This window comes from Seriola aureovittata, chromosome 10 (genome assembly GCF_021018895.1).
Source record: "Seriola aureovittata isolate HTS-2021-v1 ecotype China chromosome 10, ASM2101889v1, whole genome shotgun sequence".
In the NCBI taxonomy this organism is placed as follows: Eukaryota; Metazoa; Chordata; class Actinopteri; order Carangiformes; family Carangidae; genus Seriola; species Seriola aureovittata.
Window position 1 is genome coordinate 5,033,255 of NC_079373.1, and position 24,689 is coordinate 5,057,943.

General features: G+C 41.3%; 1 protein-coding gene across 2 annotated transcripts; it reads right to left on the bottom strand.

The window, feature by feature from the left end:
* Positions 1 to 21,418, bottom strand: acanb (aggrecan b). Of its 2 annotated transcripts, none has more exons than XM_056388153.1 (19): positions 21,359 to 21,418; positions 15,229 to 15,307; positions 13,577 to 13,960; positions 12,942 to 13,116; positions 12,040 to 12,167; positions 11,637 to 11,930; positions 11,253 to 11,507; positions 10,463 to 10,637; positions 10,152 to 10,279; positions 9,722 to 10,015; positions 8,978 to 9,088; positions 8,668 to 8,775; positions 5,736 to 7,043; positions 5,518 to 5,631; positions 5,205 to 5,363; positions 4,091 to 4,173; positions 3,715 to 3,859; positions 3,327 to 3,509; positions 1 to 2,313 (listed from the first exon to the last, which is right to left on the bottom strand). In XM_056388153.1, exons 2-19 carry the CDS (start codon positions 15,299 to 15,301, stop codon positions 2,222 to 2,224), a joined length of 4,209 nt encoding a protein of 1,402 aa, XP_056244128.1. In that variant the 5' UTR covers positions 15,302 to 15,307; positions 21,359 to 21,418; the 3' UTR covers positions 1 to 2,221. The 2 variants fall into 2 exon arrangements, with proteins under 2 accessions (XP_056244128.1, XP_056244129.1); XM_056388154.1 differs by lacking the exon at positions 21,359 to 21,418 and adding an exon at positions 21,224 to 21,351.
* Positions 21,419 to 24,689: the final 3,271 nt, after the last annotated feature.

A 24,689-nucleotide genomic window follows, 5' to 3' on the forward strand; every position in this document is an offset into this window, starting at 1 on the left:
GATGATTCCAAGTTTTATTTGGCACAGCACAGTACAAGTATACTGTATGTTCACATCAGGATTCGGGATCTGAACAGTCACAGCAGACGTGACGTCTGTGTGCAACGGCACAAATGTTTTGGTTTTATCTGTTAAAAGATATTTCAGTTTGTTGAAGAATCAATCGATCAAAAATACTGATTTAGACCCTCACTTTTATAGAGCTTACTGATTTTCATCAATTGTCCTCAACATAATCACTCAAATGTTGGCTTTTCTGTCAGAAAAATACAGCAATTTGACTTTAATTAATTCATTTACTTGAGCGATCTTTGTAACGTTGTCAAGCTCACTCATTCACTTTTTTACTAACTGTTTACTAGATTTTGCGACCAGTTTGAGTGTATGTGTTTCAGTGTTTGTGTTGTTGTTCTGTGAGAAGTCAGATTATCTGCTCTCAGCGTTGAAGCTAATCTTGACCTTAAAGGGTCATGGTCAACATTTTATAGCCTCCTCCTCCACTTCAACCTTCTCCATCTCCTTTGTCATCATTTGAAAAAAATCCATCTGCTTTCACAGCTTCTTTTCCATACAATCGTGTTTTTATTTCTCAAGTACATCTCTGTCGATAAGACCCTGTCACATGACACACAGCCAGAAACCTCCACACAGATGTCTAAGGCTCGAATAGAAAATCCCAGTTGTGTCTTCTTCTCTACAGCAGACTGTTAAATCAGTCATGCCCATTTGATAGGAAACTCATAACTGCAACTCAACAGTTAATTAAACTAACAAATCAACAAAACAGGTCAATGATGAATTATTCAAACAATTAAATTGTCTGCTAAATTATTAACAGATCCTGCTGTCCAGAGAATAGTGAGAATACTTACAGTGAGAAAAATGTCATCCGCCTCGTAAAAAGCAGGATTCTCCCATCAGACAGTGTTGACAGAGGTCACTGATTACTCATGAGAAATCACAAATATAAACCTCAACCTGAAGAACTGGATGTGCATCTTTTGCAACATTCAATGACATTCATGAGGTGGAGTTTTGCACCGTCCCGGAGGCCCCTCCTGGCCAGCCAGTTCAGTGTCATACTGTAGATTTCACTTGTTAACTCAGTACAGTTTCTTTGCCATGTGTCAGCTACAGATGAGGAATTTTTTTTCATTTTTGTTTTTACTTATTCATTTGTTATTATTATTATTATTATTAATTTTATTGTTTAAGGTGCACTGGATTCAAATGATTAGCACAGACGTGACTGAAGACTCCCAAAAGTGCATGAGTGCTGACTATTTCAATCCAGGTTTGTTGCAGTGACTTAATCAAGTCTTGAACTTGGATTTCTATTCATCATCAAATGGAACAGCACAATCGATTCAGTATGTCTGATACTGCGGTGGTGTCGTTTCACAGTGGTTCTCAAACCTGAGGGTTGCGACAAGACAGTGTGGGTTTCCTGAAAAATTATTAATAGTTTTAAACACCAATATATTTTTATGTATTTTTCCTCTGCTTTTGCTCAAATCTGGGCTTTTATGCAACACTGAATTACTGTAAGCCTCAAGGACTCCTCTGATAATTCAAGTAAAACAAAACCCAACTTCAACACTCTCCACATTTAACATGTACTCATTGCAGTTATTTAAGGAGTCACAACCAAAAAGCTTGAGAATCATTGTCCTGGCCTATAATGTAAGTTTTTTTCACCAGTCTGAAGCACACAGTTGTTGTCTAAGACTGAATAAAAGAAATAAAAAATGCTAAGAAACACAGATCTAGAAAAATACCCTAAAAAATGGCAAAAGTCTATGTAACAATGTGTTTGACTTCAGAGAATCCAGCTGCAATCGAAAACACTCTTATTGGACTGTTTTGGACTTTGTGTGTCACTCTTATTGTTGTTTGACAGTTTTTAATCGACCTTGCTTTGTGTGCAGTGCTGGCAACCGATTGAAGAAAATGTCAACTTGTGCATTCGAGATAATTCTGGATCACAGCTATAAATTAGACGCTATAAATACGTAGAAAACCTGCCTTCACAAGGTGCAGAGTGACACTCAAACATCCAAAACATCAGTCAGTTACACTATCACTGTCTAAATGTGCTTTAGTATGTGTATATACATGAGAGGGAATGTTATCTTTTTGGTCGGGCATTTGCATTGGTGTCCATGCTTCTTTACAAGAGGGGTGCTTTGTGGCTCTCTGTTGTATGTCCTTTCAGTCCTGCTCAGAGCAGCTTCCTCTGTTCCTGTTGGCTGCTCACCCCTTTACTTCTTCTCCTGAGGGATCTTTTGTGTAGCCTGTTACTGTTGGTGCCGGCTGGGGAAGAAAAGGTACGCATACTGATGATATCATGTAAACATGAGTGGCCAAAGGACTTACAAATCACCCTTAAGTGAGTGGCGTGACTAAAGGATCCATTTCAGGAGCTGCCACAGGCTCTTCATCAGTGTGATGTTGAAATGTTAGCTCTGTAGGGATTGTATTTTCTGTGTATAAAATATTACCCCTGTTTAAATCCAGCATTAGGCTCAGGTATCCTAAGGGTTTCAGGCATCAATACTGAACTACAATGTCCCCGGTCTGAGTCTGACCAGGGACCTTTGTTGCATGTGGTTCCCCTCCTCTCCCCACTGTTGACTCTCTATCAAAGTCATAAATAAATAAAGTTCAATAAAGCAGAATGTATCATTGAAGCACAGGGGTAACAGGAGTCTTGCCATAGTTAAATACCAGGTTTTGATTTATAGTTGAGTTATAGTCTCATTTCCCCTGTTATCATCATCATCATCATCATCATCATCATCATCATCATCATCATCAATTGTATTCCCCACAGTGTGTGTCACATGCTCGGTGATACAGAGAAACAGCACTTACTTAATGTAAAATATTTATATTACTATTCTATTTTGCCTTGTCTCAATATCAAGTAGGAGACTTCACCATTCAAACACTGTGTTTACATTCATTCATTTACTGTGACACACACTGGTGATCACAGTGAGCAGCAAGTTCCTTCTTCCTTTAACTTTTTTAACTTCATTTAGGTTGTCTTCACTATCAGTACCTTTCGCAGGCATCAGTAACCCATACTTATCAATCAATCAATCAATCAATCAATCAATCAATCAATCAATCAATCAATCAATCAATCAATCAATCTTTGTTTATGGTATTGCCTCATTATTTCTCATCATTGTATCTGGCCTTAATTTCTTTTGGCTGTTTTTACTTAAACCTGCATGCTGTGGTTTTAAGATACAGACATGATCACAATAATGTGATCTAATAATTTAAATAGATTTTTCACCATCTCCCTGCAAGCTCACCTTCTGTACATTCCACTTGTGGCTCCTCCCACTGTCCATCTGGCATACAGCGTATGACAGGCAGGTGGCGCTGTGTGTAGCCTGCATCACACTGGTAGCGGACTATGGAGTTGACGGGGTAGCGCTCTCTGCTGCTGCCCATCGGCCGGCCATGTTCCACCTCCGGGGGAGCGCCGCATGTGACTGTTGGTGGTTACAGAGTTTGTCTCGATGGAGGCGGCTGGTTCATTTTTGTCGGACTTACAGATTTTTGGTTTTGTGTCATGATTAAATATTCATTTTTTACATTTTTTTAACTTAGTTTTTTAAATAATCCAACTGTACATTTCACATCAGAAGTGAATGTTCCTTCTGGAACCAGATGCCTAAACTAATCCAGTAAACCTACCTGGTCCACTCTTGCAGGTGAAGGGAAGGTGGTAGTTGCAGGGTACGTCATTCCACTGTCCTCCCTCATGCCAAATCATCACCACACAATCCTCCTCAGAGTTGAAGTAGTTATCTGGCTGGTTGGGCCTCCAGTTCTCAAAGGTCTGAGCGGAGCATTATACATTATAAGACTCAACAGAAAGCACTCATTAGACAATTACAACATGAAGAAAAAAGTGGCAGTTCTACAGTGAGTGCATCTATAGAGGCAGAGAAAAGCAATGAACCTGCAACATTAGGTATAGCAGTGATAATAGTGGTAGTAATAGTAGTAAGTTGACCTCTTGGGTACACAGCTGAATAGACTATGACCAACAATCTCCAAACAAACTCACCAGAGGACTTCTGTCTGTCCAGCGGAACTCATTCTGCACATCTTTGTCATTAAGTCCAATCCACTGGTAGTCCTGACCATTGGCTGTATATCAAAGAGAAAGGGATCTTAGCTTTGAAACAAATTAAACATGCCGTCCCCATGAATTATGCTGACGCCACTTAAATGCCTGTGAAACCACATATGATTTTTGATTTTCTGTTGGGCCACTGGGGGTTAGTGGTAACTATGGTTGCATCATAGAAAGTTATGCTAGGTAGCTGTGGTAATGGTGAGCAGAAATGACAGAGAGTAGCACTGTTGAGAAATGATAACAGGATTTACAGAGGAGTCAGTCTGAAGGCACGTTGCTGGTCTAATGGTTAAATGAGCTTTCTCTCACTTGACAAGAGCTTTGGCCATCGACAAGAGGTTGTAATACGCCCTCTGAGTAGCACTATGTCTTCAGGGCAGATTTGAGGCTACAGCGAGTCACTGTGGGAAAGTGATAAGATGGTCCAGGGCTGGCTGGTTAGCATGCTAACTTTAGTAGAAGAAAAATGATAGTGGAGTTAACATTGCTATTGCTTTCCACCACCGGAGACAGCTCTTGGTGAGTAAAGGAATGAAGTCTGATATTGAATTCCCAACATTTCTTCGACTGATAAGTAAACAGCTGCTAATGCTAAGGCTAGCTATGTAGCAATAGCAAAACTTACAAATAGCTCCTTTAAGGTGCATACCACATAATTGCAACATCCACTGTTTGATTCAGAGCTGGGGGAATCTTGTTGCATGTCATGCCCCTCTCCATCCCCACATCTCCTGTCAGTATCTCTGTCACTATTGCTATCTCTAAAGCAGGCAAACATTGAGAATGACACCTGTGACTGTGCTACCTGTACACAGCAAAGATGGTGACAGCTGAAGCCTCAAAATGCTTAGAAGACAAAAAATTAAAAGTGCATTAGAAAATTAGTCTAAAATTTAACTAAAAGTAGACTTCAATCTCTTCAGTTGTGTTGACTAAAATTTGACTTACACAAATTTTCGTCAAAAACACTAAAACTGAATCAAAATCAGTCATCAATGTTTGACACTGTAGATCACTAATCAGCAATCAAGCAGCTACTCACAGTTGACAAAGTTCTGCTCCTCCTGGGAGCTGATGCTGACCAGGTGAGCGTTGAGCTCCTGACAGCGCTGCTCAGCGTCAGCCCAGGTGTATCTCTCCGCAAAGTGAAGGTAACAGCTGCCCATGAACTCCACCCAGCCTTCAGAGCAGCCCTGCACCGCTACACACATAAATGTACAAAACACACTTAGACAAAAACACAAATATAGCTATAAAGTGGAATTTCTACAGTTTATTGCAATCCAACTCTTTCTAGGTTTGCAGATCTGTAGCATGAAATACAGTGTGCTGTGTGTTGTAGTTTGGTAACTCACGTGTTGAGCAGTCTTCGCCAGTGAAGCCGTTGGGACACTGACATACAGCAAGCTCTCCCTGCACAGAGCAGGATCCTGAACCACAGGGGTTTGGATTACAAGGGTCTGCAGAGACTGACGACAGATAGAAAGAGACTTTACTTAGAAAATCACAGTTCATCCAGTTTTTATATGAGAGAGAATGATATCAGAGGAATAGTAAACATCAAAACACGTACCTTCCGCTACTTCAGGCTCCACCACAACAGCAGGAGTTGCTAGTGAGACTGATGGTGCTGTGGTTGGGCTGGTGTAGGCTGTGTCTGGAGTCACAACAATTGTGCGACCCTCCTGTTCTTCATCCCCCAGTCCTGATTGACCAAGACTGGTGATGTACTCTGAGTAAGTCATGGTAGATCCAGGTGGCAGGGCGACAGACAGCCTGTCAACCGTTGGTTCTTCATGAGGGGCTCCACTTCCGGAGATATGCAAGCTTTGCTCCAAACTTCCACTTAATTCATGGTGCATCCCTGACCCACTTCCTGCCCCGCTTATCTCCACCACCCCGCGGCCCTGCTGAGGGTGGAGTTCCAGTGGCGGTACGGTCACCTGAATCATCTCATCGTCTGTTACAAAGATGACATCACCACGTTGCTGGAAAGAGTCTCCAGAGGCAGAGGCGCTGCCTGACACACCGGATGGAAAACCACTGGGAAAGCCACTGTGGAAGCCTGATCCAAAAGGACGGTATCCAGACACCTCCTGCTCACCAGATGGCTGAACTGTCATGTCAACAGCACTGTGGTCGACAAATGAGATGCCAGAAAATCCACCAGAGCCTGACCCTGACCCTGACCCAGACATACTTCCCGATCCGCTTGTACTTGATTCAATTATCTCAATGCCTTCCTTGCCAAACAACTGCTCATGTGGTTGTCTGTGGGTTTTTGACACCTCCTCCATCTTTCCATCCACCATGATGATCATGAATTCTCCACTACCACTGATGTCTCCACTTGCACTTGTAAAACCTGATCCTGATCCTGATCCTGATACCCCAAAGCCAGATTGTTGTCCATGAATCCCCTCTCCGGATCCAGAAGCACTACCCAGTTCTCCAGATGCGAAGATGACAGTACTTCCTCCTTCTGCCTCCTGGGGAGCTCCAGAGGCAGATCCGTCTCCGGAGAAGATGTCCTTGTGTCCACTGTAGGTGATCTCCAGTCCAGAACCAGAGGCATCACCACTGGCACTGTAACCAGAGACATCACCACTGGCACTGGAACCAGAGACGTCACCACTGGAACTGGAACCAGAGACGTCACCACTGGAACTGGAACCAGAGACGTCACCACTGGAACTGAAACCAGAGGCGTCACCACTGGAACTGAAACCAGAGGCGTCACCACTGGCACTGGAACCAGAGGCATCACCACTGGCACTGGAACCAGAGGTGTCACCACTGGAGGTGCCGGACTCTCCTGAGATCTCCCCGCTGGCTGAATGATCAGCTGAACCAGACCCTGACACATCAGTAGGAACTGGTGCTGAAGTGGGGGGAAACATTTAGAATGTTAACATAAAAACATTACATACTGAACCTTGTCAAATTCCGTTTAGCAAAGTGAAATATTTGGTTTAGTTTGATTGCAATTATTGGTACCACATTTTAATGAATGGTTTATAGGTTGTAACCAATGGCTTTATCAGTGCTAAAGGAATAATATAATATAAACATTTCCAACAAATTTCAAACTTTGAGAAATTCATGAGTTTAATCATGGTAACAGTGCGTTTCATTTAGTCGCCAGTCAATGACATCATATCCCTGATGTTGGTGTTAGCATTGTCAGTGTCTACCACAAGCTCAACATCAATTTTTTATCCAGTTTGAAGCTACATCTTTATGATACACTTCGATGTAGATCTTGGTCGTTTTCAACTATGTACTTTAATTGAAAGACAGATTTTAGTCATCGGACAACTGGACCTTAAGTTATCACAGAAACAAGCTGAACAAACGTTACTGGCAGCTTGGGTCCCAGCACCTCCAATGTTTTGTGTGCTGAACAACATCAGATAAACATAGATTTTTAATGTGAAACTGCTTTAATCTACGGTTTTACTGCATTTAATCACCAGGTCTGTTTAGAGGAGGAAACTGGTTTTGCTCCTGGTAAAAACTTCCTGAATGATTGACCCTGAAGGAATCCAAACTGGGAGAAGCTGACTGCAATGATGATAATGGTGGTGAAGACAACAACTCCCATGATCCCATGCTCCTTCACGATATCACCAAACACCATGTTTTGTTATTATTTTAATTGTGAGACCCTTTGTGTCAGAAATTACACACAGTGCATTTAAGTAAATAACGTATCCTTTATACTCCTTTATAGAGTGTAGTCACCATTAATAAAGGGTTTTATTCTAGAGGCCGATTTATCGGTATCTGCACATATATTCTCTGATATGTGCTGATATTAATACTTTTATTAAGAAGCAATAATGCAGTGGAAATGGCCAGGTCAAGTCAAGTTATATAGGCAGCATTTTATCTATATTTGATCCTTTGTTTTCATTCAAGTTAAATATATATATAGAATCTATATACATATTTGCTCTTATGTTTTTTATTTATAGTTATTTATGTTTATAGTTATTTTATTTAAGTTTACTGTTTCAGTGCACTGATGTCATTTTGGACAATAAAGTTTAGTGTTAAACTGTAAAATATCCTGTTTTCATTACATATCTTTTTCACAAGTTATTATATATCTGCCGATATATCAATTTCAAATTTTTTTTTTCCCTAATATCAGCATTGGCATCGGCCCCAAAAATCCAATATCGGTCGGGCTCTATTTTATTCCATCAAGTCTGCAGTTATTAGTGTTACTAAGATGTTAATGCATGTATTTTATTACAAATCATTTTCCAGAACGTAAGTGGTCAGATGGTCCCACCAATCAAAGGGGGTTTTCACAACCTGGCAACCAAAAAGTGTTAACGCCCTATAACTGATCTAGTCAATGATTCATTAAAATGCCACGAATTGCAACTTATAACAGCTTTAAAATAGTGTTATTAGGAAGTGGTACTGAATTATTTTGTTACTAAGGACACTTTTAAAGAAGAAAAACAGTTTTCATTGACACATGTGTTTCTTACCAGGAGGAGGAACTTGGTGAGTTGTGATGGTTGTCTTGTTGATAAACACCTCTATTTCAGTAATATTTACACTGGTTTCAGTTTCATTGTAGACAACAGTTGGTTCAACTAAAAACAAAACACAAAACCACATGCGATTGTTGTAAAACTTCAGACAAGGATGTCGATACTTAACTAACAGTGCAAATGGATATTTAGTAGATTGGGAAACTGCCCTATTTACAGTAAAGCATAGAGATATCAATGATAATATTAAATAAGAAACTACTTTGGCCATTTCACAGTCAGTCAGAACAGATTCCTGTCTTACCAGGGGGAACAAAGTGATCAATTGTCGCTGTTGTCTTATTGATAACATCCACAGTCACCAATGTCACATCCACACTGGTTCTATTCTGAATATGAACAAGTGGGATTTCAGCTGAAAAACAAAATGACAAAATGACAGTTTTTAGGACAAAAGGTACTGGGAAGCCAACTGTATACTGTATGTAGTGATATGGCAAAACAAATGTTTCTATGAATAATAACAATAATAATATGTTAATATCAATATGACAACAATGCACAACATCAAATCATCTTGAAAACTGGATTATAAATTGCGTCACAACAGTGGTTGCTTCACCTTTCATGATGTAAAATTTATTTTAAACAGAAGTTATTTAACACAAAGTGGATAGTACTGAAATTATTTCTTCACATAATTGAATGTTTGGGTTGTTTGGTCAAGTCAGAGTGACAGAAGTTTCAAACATTACTTTTCTTTTAGCTGATGTTTGCTCGTTTTTGCAACAATAATGTCCAAATTCAAATTGTTCAAATTGTAATTTCTAGTGGAGCTTGTCTACAATTTTCACCCTGGCAACTGCAGACGTACCCCCTATTGTACCCCTGGTTGATAATCAAATTTTTATGCTGAATCAAAATTAAAGTTGGCAAGTAGGTGTTGTACATATGTAACATCTACTTAGACACTTGAGGTTGTAGCTGGGGATTTAGGTGAGTTTATTTTTTCCATTAAAATCCTGAATATAAATGAATCCTTTCCTACCTTTGAAACAGTATGCGTCGTAGCGTGAGTGCACATCAGGGAATCCTGTCTGGTTGGGGAAGGCGTAGATGATGTGAACTCCCACCTGACCGCCTCCACAGTGGGACCTGGGGGTTGTGATGGGGTAGCGGACACTGCGGTCCATCAGCCAACCTGGACGGCACTTGTCAAGTCCTTGGTTCCAGGCAGAGTACAGCTGCCCGGGGGTGGCCAGGGTGGTGTTCAGTTTCTGACAATGCTGCACAGCCTCCTCATAGGAGAAGCTGTCATAGTCACTGGTGAAGAAGACCTCACCTGAGAGAATGAGCATTCAACAGCATTCACAAGAACTCAGGTCAGATACAGTAGATATGTACACAGATTGATGACAAGTTGACAGTACACTGTATAAAGTCTATTAATTTGGTGTGAGAGGGTTTAAGCTGCTCACCTTGCAGACGCTCCACGTAACAAAATACATCGTAATGTTCACTGGCTGGCCTCAGGCCATAGGACCTGACTCCTGGAAGGTATGGCAGATTACCTGCACAGTTATCTCTGGGTGACACGATTGGATACCTGATCATGAGAGAGGATGATGGTACAGCGTATTAAGGCTTCGTTCTGCTGTATACCCCTTAGCGGATAAGCTTTGATATGCAAAATGAACTATTTCCAGCCAGTATCCTAGATATTATTTCCTGAAGTTTAAAACATTTCATATATATAGATCAGTCTGTCCTACACATTCCTCTGACTCACCTGACTGTCTGGTCACGGAGCCAGCCGGCGTCACATTGGTGCAGGCCTTTCTCGAAGGCGGCCTGCAGCTGCTTTGGGCTGGCAATGACTGCCCCAATGCTCAGGCAGGCGCGCTGAGCCTCAAGAAAGGTAAGGGTGTACCGGCCAGTGATGGGACGGTAGTGGAACACCACACCTGGGAAAAGAGAAAGAGGGAAGGAAGAAGGGTTGTCTTCTTTTGTCCTATAGTAATTCATTTTCTTTTTGCTAAAACTACTTGGTTCAGTCTGATTTTATTTCCTTATTTTGCATTTTTCCTGATGCAGATTATGGTCATATATTCAGTTTGAACATCTTGAAGTCATTTATTTGCTGCCCTATGGTTATGCATCATCAGGTTAGCCAAGGACAGCAATGGCCGAGAGGCCGCGGGCATGCATGAGAGGATTTTGTGGAAGTCGTAGTATTCCAGCAAGTTCAACATCATGACATTTCCTCCTATTTCAGTGAACCATCTCCAAATAGAATGACTCAACATGGTTGTCCCATTCCAAAAGCTCTTTTAAAGGAGCTATATCAATCTACACTGCAATGACCCAACCTATTCCCAAAAGGCAGGATGCTGCAAAAATGCCAAAGTGACTACCCCCTGCAAAAGAATATACTGTTGCTAATATAATGGCAGAGCCAGTTGTTCTTGTACTCTCCTTTTGCTGTTGTGTCCTTTCATTGCACTGTTCTAAAATGTTTTCTTATAGTGAAAAGAAACAAAGGATTTTGTTATCGACCGAGTACATAACCAACTTCCTACCCGTGGGAGCCATGGCAGCATCTATGTCTGTCAGGTCGAGTCCAGGCTCTCCTACAATAGGAGTCACTTTAGTGTATGTGTCTGTCACACTGGGAGGGACGGGCAGCGGGGTGAGGGTGTCCACTTCTCCACCCCTGATCTCTTCACCCCCAGGTGAGGGGGTGAGTCCTGGGAACACCCCAGGGACGGATGTTATGCGTACGATGTCAGGGAAAGGGGTGGTCCTCGCAGGCACGACATCTTCATCCTCGCCAGCTGAGGAAACCACATTGCATGATTGACACATGTTATAACTTTATTAGTCAGCAACTAAAGGAGAAATCCACCCTAAAATAAACATTACCAAAGAGGTATTTTATCACAAAACCTCCCTGTAGGATTTACCTTGGAAGCAGATAGCATCGTAGTGGGAGTCTGGGTAGGGGTATCCTGTCTGGTTGGGGAACAGGTAGACAGTTCTCACTCCCAGAAGCCCTCCTCCACACTGAGGCCTGGCGATGTTAATAGGGTAGCGCACACTTCTGTCTCCCAGCCAGCCAGCGTTACACACATCCAATCCAGCCTTCCAGGCCAGGTACAGTTCTCCGGTGGTGGCAAGCCGGGCGCCGAGTTTGGCACACTGATCTCCTGCTTCATAGAAAGAAAACTTCTGCGCAGACATGGAGTAGAAGACTCTGCCTGGGAGGAGAGAGGAGGGAGATGAACATGCATTTATATGACAGGAAAGAGTTGCGTGCACAGTGTAGAGGGTTTGTGTGGCTCAGGTAGCCTGGTTAGACGAGTGTACCTGACATCTTCTCAGCAAAGCAGTACACGTCATAGGTCTCGTTGACGTCTCTCACTCCATAAGTTCTCACGCCTGGGAAGTTCTCCTTGTCTCCATAGCAACGCTCCCGGGGCTCATGGATGGGGTACCTTGAGAGAAGAGAGAGACGTTTTTTAGATAGAAAGTCTGTAACAACAGTGCATTTTGTTTACTGTGTTTTTTAATGCAGAGCTGTTGGTATGTTAAAGACATTCATTTGTTTTATATAATAAATGTCAGAGTCACAAAAGACACATCAGCTGGACCATCAGGTGACCAAAACTCAATCGACAGCATTAAGACTAAAGGGGTCAGTATGTTTCATTTCATGTATTAAGATCCCCATTAGCTTCATCAGCACAGAACCTCCTGCTGGGTTTCATTAACAGAGACACAAAATTCACAAACTAAACTGATTAAACTCAATAAGACAGACACAACAATATAACACAGCTCCAATAATATAACACATAGTGTTGCAAATTGACAAACAGCGTCTGTGACCTCGTGCCCCCACACTTGCAAATTGGTGTCGCTGCATCCGACAGTTTTTAACTTTCCATAAACAACAACCTGTAACCTATAAAAAACGACTTACAGATGTGCACAGACCACATCTCATGCTGTGGCTGGTTTTGCACTTTCATCCAACAGCAAAGAAGATTAGCTGGCCCTTTCTGTGTGGAGACTGCATGTTCTTCTTGTGTCTATGTGGCTTTTCTCTGGGTGCTCTGGTTTCTGGCCCACGGTCCAGTAACATGCTAGTCTCGTGAACTGCAAACTCTATATTTGCGAGTGTTTATTTTTTAGATGGAAATCTGTCCACAGTGACCCTGAATAAATAAGCAGTTTAGAGCTTGGATGGCTGGATGGATGAAAACTACCTCACAGTTTGATCAGAGAGCCAACCGGCATCACACTGGTGGTATCCATCATCGTAGGCAGCCTGGAGCTGGGCTGGAGTGGCGATGGTGGCACTGTTCTGGATACAGGCAGCCTTGGCCTTCTCGAACGTCAGGGTGTAGCGGGTGGAGATGGCTCGGTAGTGGAACACAATCCCTGTGAGATACAGATATGGGTGAGCAGAGGACAAACTAACTGACATGAGATATATTTTACCAACACTCTGATAACTTTGCCTTTTGCAGCTTGTATTCAACCAAAAACTAACCAGGTACGTTTCCAAAGGTGAGAGGTTAAATCTGCAGCCAGCTGAATGGTTGGATGGACTTTCCAAAGGTCAAAGGTTTCTTTATTCTTATCTTTTTGACAGAGATTTTCCTCCTTGATGGGTGTGTAATATTACAAATTGGATTGTACATGTGCATAAAAAAGCCTGTGTTTGAAGGAAACTACAGAAATGGGTAAAATTGAAAGGCTTTGACTAGAAAACACATTGGATTTTTTTTTGTTTATTTGGAGATGTTAAAGGTTTGGTGTTTGGACAAACAGTGATGAAACTTAGTAGATTCATTTTGTAGTAAACTAAACTGAACAACATTATTTTTCTGTAGCATACCCTGAACCTGGATGTCCACAGAGTCGTAGTTATCTTCGATGCCGTGCATCACCTCGCAGCGGTAGGTGCCAGAATCTTTGGACCTCAGCTCTGTGACCTCCAGGGTGGCATCAGTGGGCACCAGAGGGTAGTTGACCATCGTCACTCTGTCCAAATACTCTGTCTCCACCTGAACTTTTCCCTCTGACGCCACCAGGATGGTGGTGGCTTTCTCCTTGGTGACATAGGACCATTTGATGCGGTGGGAGAGCGGGGCGACGGTTGGAGCTCCGGGATCATTGACGGTATTGTCCTGGAAGTAACATGGTACCACTACCTTGCCTCCCAGGAGAGGACGGAGAGGAATCTCCATAGGGATGCTAACACGGAGTGTGCCATCCAATTCTGTGGATGAGACATGTCGAGGTTGATTTGTTACTATTTCTAATTGTAAATGAGGATACAACCTAACATGTAGTGCAAATGTATGTTTTTGTAAAATCTCTGTTACAGTCTTGTGAGCTATGGGCTGCACTTTTGCGGGGCTTCTCAACCGTAGTAGGACCAAACACTTACACGTACATTCACAAACTGATGGTGGCAGAACTACCAAACAAGGCAAGAGCAATTAGGGGTTAAGGTCTTGCTCAAAGACACTTAAACATTTGGACTAAAGGAGCCAAGGATCCCTTCCTTTGCCCCCTGTCCACTTTAGAATTGATTTTAAGATTTTACTGATCACTGTTAAAGCATGCCAGGGCCTAGCCTCAAGCTACATAGCAGAATCGTTAACCCCGTACAAGCCAGCACACGGCCTTAGATCCTCAGCTGGGGCCCTTCTGGCCGTTCCAAAGTTGAGGCTTAAATCAGGGCCCCTCGACTTTGGAACGATCTGCCTGAGGAGAGAAGGCAGAATCAGTGACGTCTTTTAAATCACTTGACATAAAAGCAAATGTGTGGGTTTCACTCATTTGCTTTTATGTCATGTTGTCTTTTAATTGTCCCTTTATCGTCCTTTTATTACTTTTATTGTGAGTGCTTCTATTGCTTTTGCACGGCACCTACTCTCTATAATTGTCCTTATTTATATTGAAGTATATTGTGTGTCTTCCCTCTTTAACTTTATCTATTTCTGTCCTGCTTTTGCTTTGGTTAGCCTTCCTATCTGGCTTTCTGTTTTTATACTGCCTTCTGAGCCTCTTCCCTATTATTGCTTTTGCTTCGATTGCAAAGCACTTTGTAAACTCTGTTGTTAAAGGTGCTGGATAATTAAATTTATTATTATTGTTATTGTTAAGGATTGGTCCACCAACCCTACCTAGCAACAGTCGCCCCAAAAACATTTATTCCAGAGGCCTACTTCGTCCTACGTTACACTGCTTTGCCACTTTTTGGGGGGATAGAAAAAAGCTCAGATGAGACAAAGGGGCAAAAAAGGCTGATTTGGCCCATACATCACCTGCATATTTAATTACTTTTAATCAGATATTAGGTTACACAAGACAAAAATGACAGGACTGATGGATATGGGTACGATACAGCTTAATATGAGTTTCTCATTTTCTTCAAATACTTAAGTTTCCAAAGGGTTGTTAATTTTCACAAACAGATGACGAAGGAAAGACTCCATTTTAGACAATGAAATGCAACAAGTGATTTCTCACCAAACTCACCATCATGATCTTCAAATGATATTGTTGCCGAGATGAGGGGCAAAGACACACACAGCAGAAGGAAGGGGGTCATCGTTACCTGGAAAATACACAACAATGGAATCACATTTGAATTTGACAAAATAATTAATGACAAAATGAACAGGCAGAGCTTAAAGCTACTGAAAGCTATTTCATGTTTGGCCTTTTAGTGATCACAAGTTGGCTAAAATGATCACAGTCAAAGTGTACACAGTAAGTGTAAAGAAGTTGTGTAAAACTATACAAACTTTCTAACTTCTCTTTACCAGAAATGAACAGTGAAGTAAGTGTTTGAATGAATGAGGTTAGTTTTATTTATTATAATTTCCTCCACCTCTGTATGCCACTGTGTTTTTTCCTAAATCCTGTACACCTACATTCATATGCCGTGTTATCCGGGATATACAGAGCATTTACTTATTACGTCAACCTCATTAGCTAAAATGGAAACAGGACATCAAGAGCCTCTGGTATTATTTGGAAATACCATACATGCTCGCGTGGGAAAGAAAGCCCCCTCTGTCTCTGTTCACATGAAATGTCTTTAGTGCTAAAATAAGTTCAGGCAGAGAAAGGGAGAAGTATGATTCATTCCTCACAAACTCTTTTCCATTAAGAGAAATGCAGTAAGAATGAAGTAAGACTTTTTTCCCCAGCTTACTAACTTTCCTTTTAGTGTTTTCTGTTTGTGTGTGTGTGCTCATTTGAGTTTGCACAGTGCGTGTCCTTGTCTCTTTGTCTGCATGAATACAGCATACTTCTAATGTCTGTGTAATCCATGGTGAATGTGAATGAGGATCCTTTCCAAAAATAGTAAAACCTCTATGAAGTTTAAATGCCTTTGTCCTTCTTTAGACATGTTAGCTGAGTGGCTCTATTTATGTTGGTCTGTCAGTCTGCCACACTAAAATATTTTCACAACTATAAAATTCAAGGGCCTTTTTGTCAGTTTTCTCTGCTGCCTAATGTGGTTTCTTGCTGGGAGCAGGTAGTGGTGATTGACTAGAGTTTCGGCTATCGCTGCGTTTAAGAGACAAAAGGTTATAATACGCCTTCTGAGCAGCGCAGGGTCTACAGGGCAGATCAGAGGCTACAGTGAGACGCTATCAGAAAGTGATGAGACCGGCCGGGGCTAGCTGGTTAGCGTGCTAAATTCAGTAGAAGAAAAGCTGTGATGGAGACAATAGTTTACATTGCGTTGCTTTCCACTGCTGGAGACAGCTGTTGGTGAGTAAAGGAATAAAGTTTGATGCTAAAGTTTCCTCTAGACTTGTAAGTAAACAGCTGATAATGCTAACACTGGCTATGTAGCATTAGCAAAACTTTTAAGTACAGATTGCATGGTGCCCAGAGTATGAATCCTACTGACTTTGGTGATCCCCTTACTTTTCTTTTAGCAGTGTAATGAGGTCAAAATTACTTACAGTACTTAAGTTTATGACCAAGTACCTGCAAAACTGTTGACATTCCCATCAGCCACATCTCTGCTTTATGTTTAGGGCAAATTAGCAAATTACTAAACTAAGATGGTCAAAATGGTAAACACTACACCTCCCAAACATCAGCATGTTAGCATTGCCATTGTGAGGATGATAGGCTGAAGACATTAGCATTTAGCTCAAAGCACTGCTGTGCCTAAGTACAGCATCACAGAGCTTCTGATGTGTTTGCTCACACCAAATATATATAGCTCCTATATATAGCTCATATGTCTCTAGTGTCCAGAGTTTCTCTCCATTATCATGATAATTGATTTTTTTTTTCTTCTTCTTCTATTTTTGGATAACAAGTCAAACGTTTTTTCTTTTTTTTTTTTTTTTTACCATAAATCTGATTCATGATCATAAAGTCTCAACTTCAGTCCAGACACGTGTTTCAATATCACAAACCCACATCTGTCAAAACCTGATTTCTACATTGCTTATTTTCCCTCAACTTTCCACTGCTGTGACGTACAGACCATTCAAACATGCCAGTCCCAACTGAACCTTCATTGTGCTGCATTCACAAGACCAAGGCTGCAGAAAAAAGCTGCCAGTTAATTCCCAACAGTCACAGTGAGACATTTACAGCCTATAAACCTAGAGCTCACGGTCACCATGCGTTTGGAGTGGCTGAACTGAGGTTGGCATCCTGGTGGTAAAAGGCCAAAGGAGGAAAGCAGTGAACCTTTAAGTTCAGCATTAAAAAACACCATTATGTACTGTATAATGTATTTAACAGACATCAATCAATCAACCAATCAATCAGTCAATCAAACTCTATTTGTATTTTTCATACAGGTTAGTGCAATTCAAAGTGTGTTACAGATGACTGATAAGCTAATACTATGGATCCAAGCTGATATCCACATGTAGAAACAATGTAGAAATGCGTGATAACTTTGTGTTGACCCATTCATGTGTGTGTGTGTATGAGTGTGTGCGTGTGTGTGTGTGTGTGTGTGTGTGTGTGTGCGTGTGTGCGTGTGTGCGTGCATGCGTGTGTGTGTGTGTGAGTGTGTGTGTGTGTGTGTGTGTGTGTGCGTGTGTGTGTCTGTGTGTGTGTGTGTGTGTGAGTGTGTGTGTGTGTGTGTGTGTGTGTGTGTGGGCTGCTAGCATTCTCAGAGTTCCACACACATTACAGTAGCACAAATATTTGCCCTGCTGTCTAATATCTACCTGAGAGTGACTGTTGGCCGAGTTTGGGCGGAAAACACAAAATACCACACAGTATGTGTAGACACAGTATGTGTAGACCCTAACCCACCCTGGAATATTCACATACTGTTCATTATCTATGTGATGTTCAGTCATGACAGGTTGTAACTCATTGATGATTTGTTATTTTTGATATTCTCCACTTTTGGGAGAGATTCCTGACTTTTGGCCTTTTCTGACTTTTCTGGTTTAATCTCAAAATGTCAGTTATTCCTGACTTTTCCATGATAACACCTGGATTTTGGGGGTTTTTCAAACATTATTTGTCTTATTCTGGATTATTACCACATTTCTGTTTTTACAAACTACTTTCCAACAACCTCTCATGAACATCTCCTTTAAGAACATTGCTTGTGTGTGTGCTTAGTGGATTTTCTTTTGGCTACTGCCAGTGGAGATATTTCTATCTCTGCATCTTCAATGATGGACGTCGATTTCTTTTTGGATGATTGTTGAAAGTTGAAACGTGAAAAATGTCGAGTCAAGAACAAGGCCTTTGCGATATGATTTTTCTTTTTTTCTTTCTTTCTTTGTGCAGAAATGAAACTCTATTGCAGCTGTGTGAAAGCTATCATGTGATAATGTCACACGATCTTTATTGAGTCTCTCATCCATCGGATTAACAATCGGATAATACAGTGCATGTCCTACAAAAACAAGGTATGAAGTTTATCTCGATTAAAGAGCAACTTAACACCAGCTGGCTCACTAAGCAAGGTATTAGGTTTATTTTCATTAAAAAGCAACTTAACACCAGCTGACCTACACAAAAACGAGGTATGAAGTTTATTAAGCATGATTGATGCTGGGTGTGGTCAGAGGTACAACAGACTTGAAGCTTTCAACCAGAAAATGCAGTGAAACACTGCTTTTCAGCCTATTAAGTTACTCATCCTGCAATAAATGTTCAAATGTTTCCATATGTATTTTTCTTGTATGTTCGTGTGATAATGGGCAAGGTGATTCATTTTTCCTCCTGTGCTTTTCCCTAAATCACTTACTAATATATTCTCACAGTCAAGGTGGGCCTCCCAGAAATGGATAAAGACAGCAATCAAACTCGACTCACACTCTCACAATGCATGAACACAGAAAACGCCAGCAAAAACCTTCCCCCGTTTCCCTCACAGAGCCAACCAAAACCTTCTCATTGCTTTCTATCCGATCATTGAGCAGATCCCCGGCTCTCTTTAATGCATCATTTAAACTGTGGCCACTTCATAATGTGCACCAGCATTCGTGAGCAAGCCACGCCAGGGCAGGTCAAGCCAATCAGCCCTCCACAGTGTGCCCATTCAGTCGGTGGGATGGCTGCTGCTGCCCTTTTCGGCTGCTGTGGTATGTTCCGCTCCCAGCTGAGGTGGAGCTCAATAAGACCTCGGTCTGTTCCAGTAACGGACAGGGGGAGGGTCTTGGGAGGGGGGGAGGCAGCAACCCTGCCAAGGTAAACACACGGCGGGCATCCAGGAGAGGCTCACCACCTTAACCACCCCCCCACCGGCCCCCACCCCTCCTCCCACTCTCCTCCAACCCTCCAGAGTCACTCAGCAGTAGAACAGAGTCAACATTGATAGATACACACACAGAAACACAGACCGACACTTATAGATCATGGAGGGGATGTGTGGGAGCGCACGTCCGACAGCCTTGGTAAAGAAAGAGGGTGTGTACATATGTCAGTATTGACACACACTGTAAGGCCTGTGTCTGAGAACACACACAGACTCTTGTACAGTCTGATGGGTGGAGGGGAAAAATCATATTCACAGGTGCTTATGGGTGCATTAGTACATGTCCTGATACTCAGCAGTGTAAGACCAAAGACATCCTTGAGGAGCATGTGCACATTAGCCACTTAAATGTAATTAAACATACACACCAGTAGACACACACTCACTGACGATGGCTGAGACAAACTTCAAATGTGAGTTTATTCTAAATGATATTCAAAAAGTGTGAAGATATTTGCTTTAACTGAGCCCACTGTCAATTGTTTTTTCATTTCCGACACCTGAGAATTATAATTCACAACATGCCCTCACACAGCCTGATGTTACCATAGTAACGGGATGTCACTCTTTGACAGTAGTTTCCTATATAGCATTGTTTTCCCCATAAATCAAACACTGTTTTGTGCTGCTCAGCTGTTCCCCTCATAATTTAAATTCAAAAGGAAAATAAAATATTTCCTGTTTTTTCCATTATGATCTCCAAGAACTTAGGATCCAACTCCAACATGGAAACAATATAAGTTGGAGCTTGTGTGACAGTGACTGATTCATCTCTACGGCTCAACACTGAGACCGCAGCGCCTCACATATACAGAGCTGTTATCATGCTCCGCTCAGTCATAAAGTCACCTGTGAGGAAGCGCTAATGCACATGTTGCCCGGGGGTCTACGTCAGTGTTGGATCCCCACAAGGGGTCGCAAGATAAATCTGGGGGTCATGAGATGATTACAAGAATGGAAAGCAGAAAAAAACTGTCATTTCTCAAAGTTTCCTCAAACCTTTGCTGTTATTTTCTTTTTTTAATTGCTGGATAATTCAACTTTCCATGTCTCTCAAAATTATTATAAAACAAGCAAAACTCACTGTTCGTTGGTTAAAATGGTCTGAACTGAAACAAGGGGCCATGAGTAGAAATTACCTCATGAACCTCTGAACCATTTTGTCTAGATGATCAATAAATATGAAAAATGGCCAAATCATTGAGAAAGGGGCAACTTAATGTTCATCAGCAATCTCATACAAAAACATGAGAAATTCAGGCACTGAGTAAATTTGATACATTAGTAACATGATACAGCTTCATACAAGCTACCCTCCAACCAGAGAAACCATCCAGAATCCAAACTGACCATTTAAATGATTCATTTCCATATTCCACATAAAAGTTTAACAATTTCCTGCTCTTAAAACTCCTAATTTAGCCATATTATACTGCAGATTTGAAATCACCATGGATATATACTTTTCACATCAAAGTTATAAAGTGTTGTGAAATTGAAGCAACAAATCAAACATCACCACCTAGTTTGTTGTAAACAGAAGGTGATTCCTTCAATACCTCACCGAGGTCAATTCACCAAGGCTCAAAAAACATAGATAGACTTCCAGAGAATAAACTTCCACAAAATAATGACCACAAAAACTTGAAGTTAACAAATCACATTTTATCAAATGTTACATCAAATTTTAGTTCTATTAGTTAACAGTTAACTTCCCAAAGAACAGAACTGCTTGATATTGAGAAAGAAATTTCCAGAAGTTACCTTTGGTTTGACATCTGAGTAACTGAATCAATACCTGTTCCCCAAGCAGAGGGTGAAGAAGAACCAGAGTATCCCCTAAAACCCCCCTTCACAGTATTCCTTGTCAGGGACTCCAGTGGTGAGTTGAAAACGTACCGTTGATGCTCCAAAGCTCCCAGTGCCAGAGACTCCAGGGCCCTCTCGCTCCTGCCTGTGTAGGAGAGCAGAAAGAAGCTTTATTCAAACTCTACCACACATTTAGATGCTGGAAGGCGAGAGGGAGGGAAAGGAAGCGCGAGAGAGAGAGAGAGAGAGAGAGAGAGAGAGACAGAGAGAGAGACAGAGAGAGATGTGGTCCTCTCCTGCCAGTTGGTGAGGCCATACAAACAGCCTTGAATATTAAAGCTGAAACTCAGAATCAGACGAATCCTGGAGCTGAAGAAAGGCTCAAATTATCCCATTGTTTCTGCAGTTATTTGCCAAATTGGTTTGAATGGAGGTTCATGCTGTTTTACACAGAGCAGAGGATGTAAAATATAAAAGCTGTAGAGAAATGTAGTTTAAAAACTTTCATGGGTAGATGGGCATTTTTAAAATAAACTGACAAATATAATTTAGTTATGATTTAGCATCAGTAAAACAAATCAAACTTGGTTTTATGAAATTATACAATCAGGGGGGAAACTTCAAGTTACTGTGGACGTGTTTATTCTCAACACGTCCACACACAGGGGTCACTGAGGTGATTCATCAGCACACTCATTACTGCCACTGGTTAATGGAATATGCTGTCCTTCGGTCTTAAGCACAAAAGGCTCCCTCACTAGTCTTTAAGGTCTAGTTATAGAGGACTGAAAGTCATATGTGCTCATAGATGACAGTTGGTGGTAGAGGCAGATCATCAAGAACTCACAAAGTGTCATTTTTTATTAGCCATGCTAGAGGCGTGGCTCCGGGGATGAGAAAAACCATATGGTAGAGTTAAATGTCGTCATGACTACTGGAAGGATTGCCATGATGTATACAGACGATGGTACAGGCATTCATTCATTCTCCACTGCATGAACTGTGATAACTTGGTGATCATCTTGCAGCATCGTCAGGTCTGAATACCAGCTTGTCCCATAGCTGCAAAACTAGTGACATTCACACATTTAGTGCTAACTAGCAAATATTCTACATGTTCATGCTAACATGATACACTAAAGTGGCACGCATTGTAAAAAATTACATCCTAAAAAGTGCGTCTATGCACAGCCTGACAGAAGAGCCAGCGTGGCAGTGGACAATTACTCATTTTTAATCCTAGACTACAATCTACAGTGTGTTACTGATGAGAAGAACGTTTATATTTCAGCTCATTCTGCCTGAGAGCAAATAGGAAATGAATATGGATCAGTCTGCCGTGTCTCCCCTCAGTGCATGTAAGGTTTTTTGTAATTCTTGTACTCTGCAGGATAAAATGTACAAAAATAACAGAGAAGACAAAAATGAAGAACCTGAAGTTGTGTTTTCTGCCTCCTCTGGTGGCGTTTTATCTGCCTCATACTACATCCACGTACTACAGACACAAGTATTTTTCCATGGCTGTGGTGCAACACGTCCTGCTCGTTGCTTGGCTAATTTGCATCAAAGCTACCAAAACAAGGTGTAGTGCCTTCATTTTGTACTTGGCAAAATAAATGGGTTTGATTAACTGATTCTGGGCAGTTTCTCTGCTCGGCTGGAAACATAAATAACCCTGCGTCCTCTGCTGTGATAGCTTGACGCTGTAGATAACATTACAGGTATCCACTCATAAAACAAAGGCAGTTTTCCCCCATTAAGGTCCCACTCCATCATGTTGAAATATTTATAGATTGTCAGCACTATGGTAAAGACATGAGGTGCTATATAAAAGCGATTTAATGCCAAATAAAATTGGAAAAAAAAACTAGCTGCAAATCTGTCTAATTATATTAGAGAACATGACATATGTGTTGACAGTTTCTGTAATTGTGTGAGTAGGTGTGTTTGTAAAGCAGCTGATTAAAAGGCCAAAATCATGAGGTATGTTTGTGTGAACACGTGTTTGCATGCGTGTGTGTGCCCAGTTGAGCGACCGTATATACTCCCACATGTGTCTGCCGCTCGCGTCTGTGTGCATTCAGTTTAAAGTTAAACATGCTAATGTTGGCCTGAGGTTGAGGAGAGGCATGTCTCCTGTTCGTCTCCCACCAAACTCTATTCAAAGGTGTAAATACTGGCTGTGTGCTCCGTGCACTCACTGACGCACACTCGCCGTCTACATCTTCAAAGGGAAATGTATTAACAGCCGATTTACTCTAATTTTGTGCTTATTTGCAAACTCACTGTTTATTCAGCAGCTGCACACGGATGAAATAGAAACACCAGGTTTACTCACCATCATTCATGTCAATCAGCTGTTGCTGGGTAACATATCTCAAAGAGCAGCACAGAAACTTAGACACCAGGACATTTTTATACCACGCCGCCTCCAAACATCTATTTTATAGGTTTATGCTGCAGCTTTTTTTACACAGAGAAGGTTTGCCTGGTGACACATGCCCTTCTTTATCGACATTCTGTTGCACATTCATAGTTATGTGGCCTCTACAACCACAGTTTTCTGATGTTGGCAGCAGAGCAAAGCTCCGCTGGATAGCTGTTGAGCAAAGGTACTTCAGCAGGAGTTGCTGAACGGAAAGACGTGTTTCCCAGCAGGCTCAGGGATTCCAAATGGCTTGGTAAGTCATAAGAAAGTTTCTCAAATCTTTGGACCAAAAGCCCCAAAAATGTGTAGTTTTTTATAAAAGATGGTAAGCAGTTAGGAACTTTAAAAACTGTATCATAAGTCAAAACTCATTTAGCTCATTTACCAATGAGCGAAGCACTCTGTATGAGAGAAATGTGTGACATTCATAGTTTTGTTACATAGAAAATCCATTAATAACCACAAAGTAGTTCACAGTTGCTGTTGCTCAGACAAGCTTGTCTTGAATTGTGGGAATGAATTTGTCTCTCTCAAGGTGAAGCAGCTAAAACCGTTGGTAGCCAAACCCTACAGCTGCTCCTTTACAAGAAAACTGAATGTCAGATAAAGGAAAAGTATGTCAGCTCCTTCTACAAGACCATAGTCATTTTTTCCACTTTACTCTTTATGGAAGAACTATGTTTTCACATTTCTCTGAAACAAGGAGAGTTATCCATCTTTACCAAAACTGATTCACACTGAGGTAAACTATGACGCCACAGACGTTTCAGCCGACTGTCATCTCAACTTCATAAAACTAAGACCTTTCAGTCCAACTGCTGTTGAACACGATGTGGACAATTTGTTTACAGCTCTACTTACGTCTTGAAATCATTAAAACATACATATAAACCTACACTATTCACCTTTCTATCTACGAACACACTGCTATGATCGGCCTGAATCACAAAGTGAGAAAGCAAACCTTTACATTTTCAAAAGCTTCATGGGTTT

What these genes read in the sequence shown, in the direction of transcription:
- acanb (XM_056388153.1), bottom strand. Translation starts at nt 15,301, where the DNA reads ATGACCCCCTTCCTTCTGCTGTGTGTGTCTTTGCCCCTCATCTCGGCA. An exon ending in GGAGCCTGAAGTAGCGGAAG is followed by an intron (nt 5,632 to 5,735) that starts GTACGTGTTTTG and finishes ATCTGTCGTCAG; the next exon opens with TCTCTGCAGACCCTTGTAAT. An exon ending in GGAGCAGAACTTTGTCAACT is followed by an intron (nt 4,174 to 5,204) that starts GTGAGTAGCTGC and finishes TTTGATATACAG; the next exon opens with CCAATGGTCAGGACTACCAG.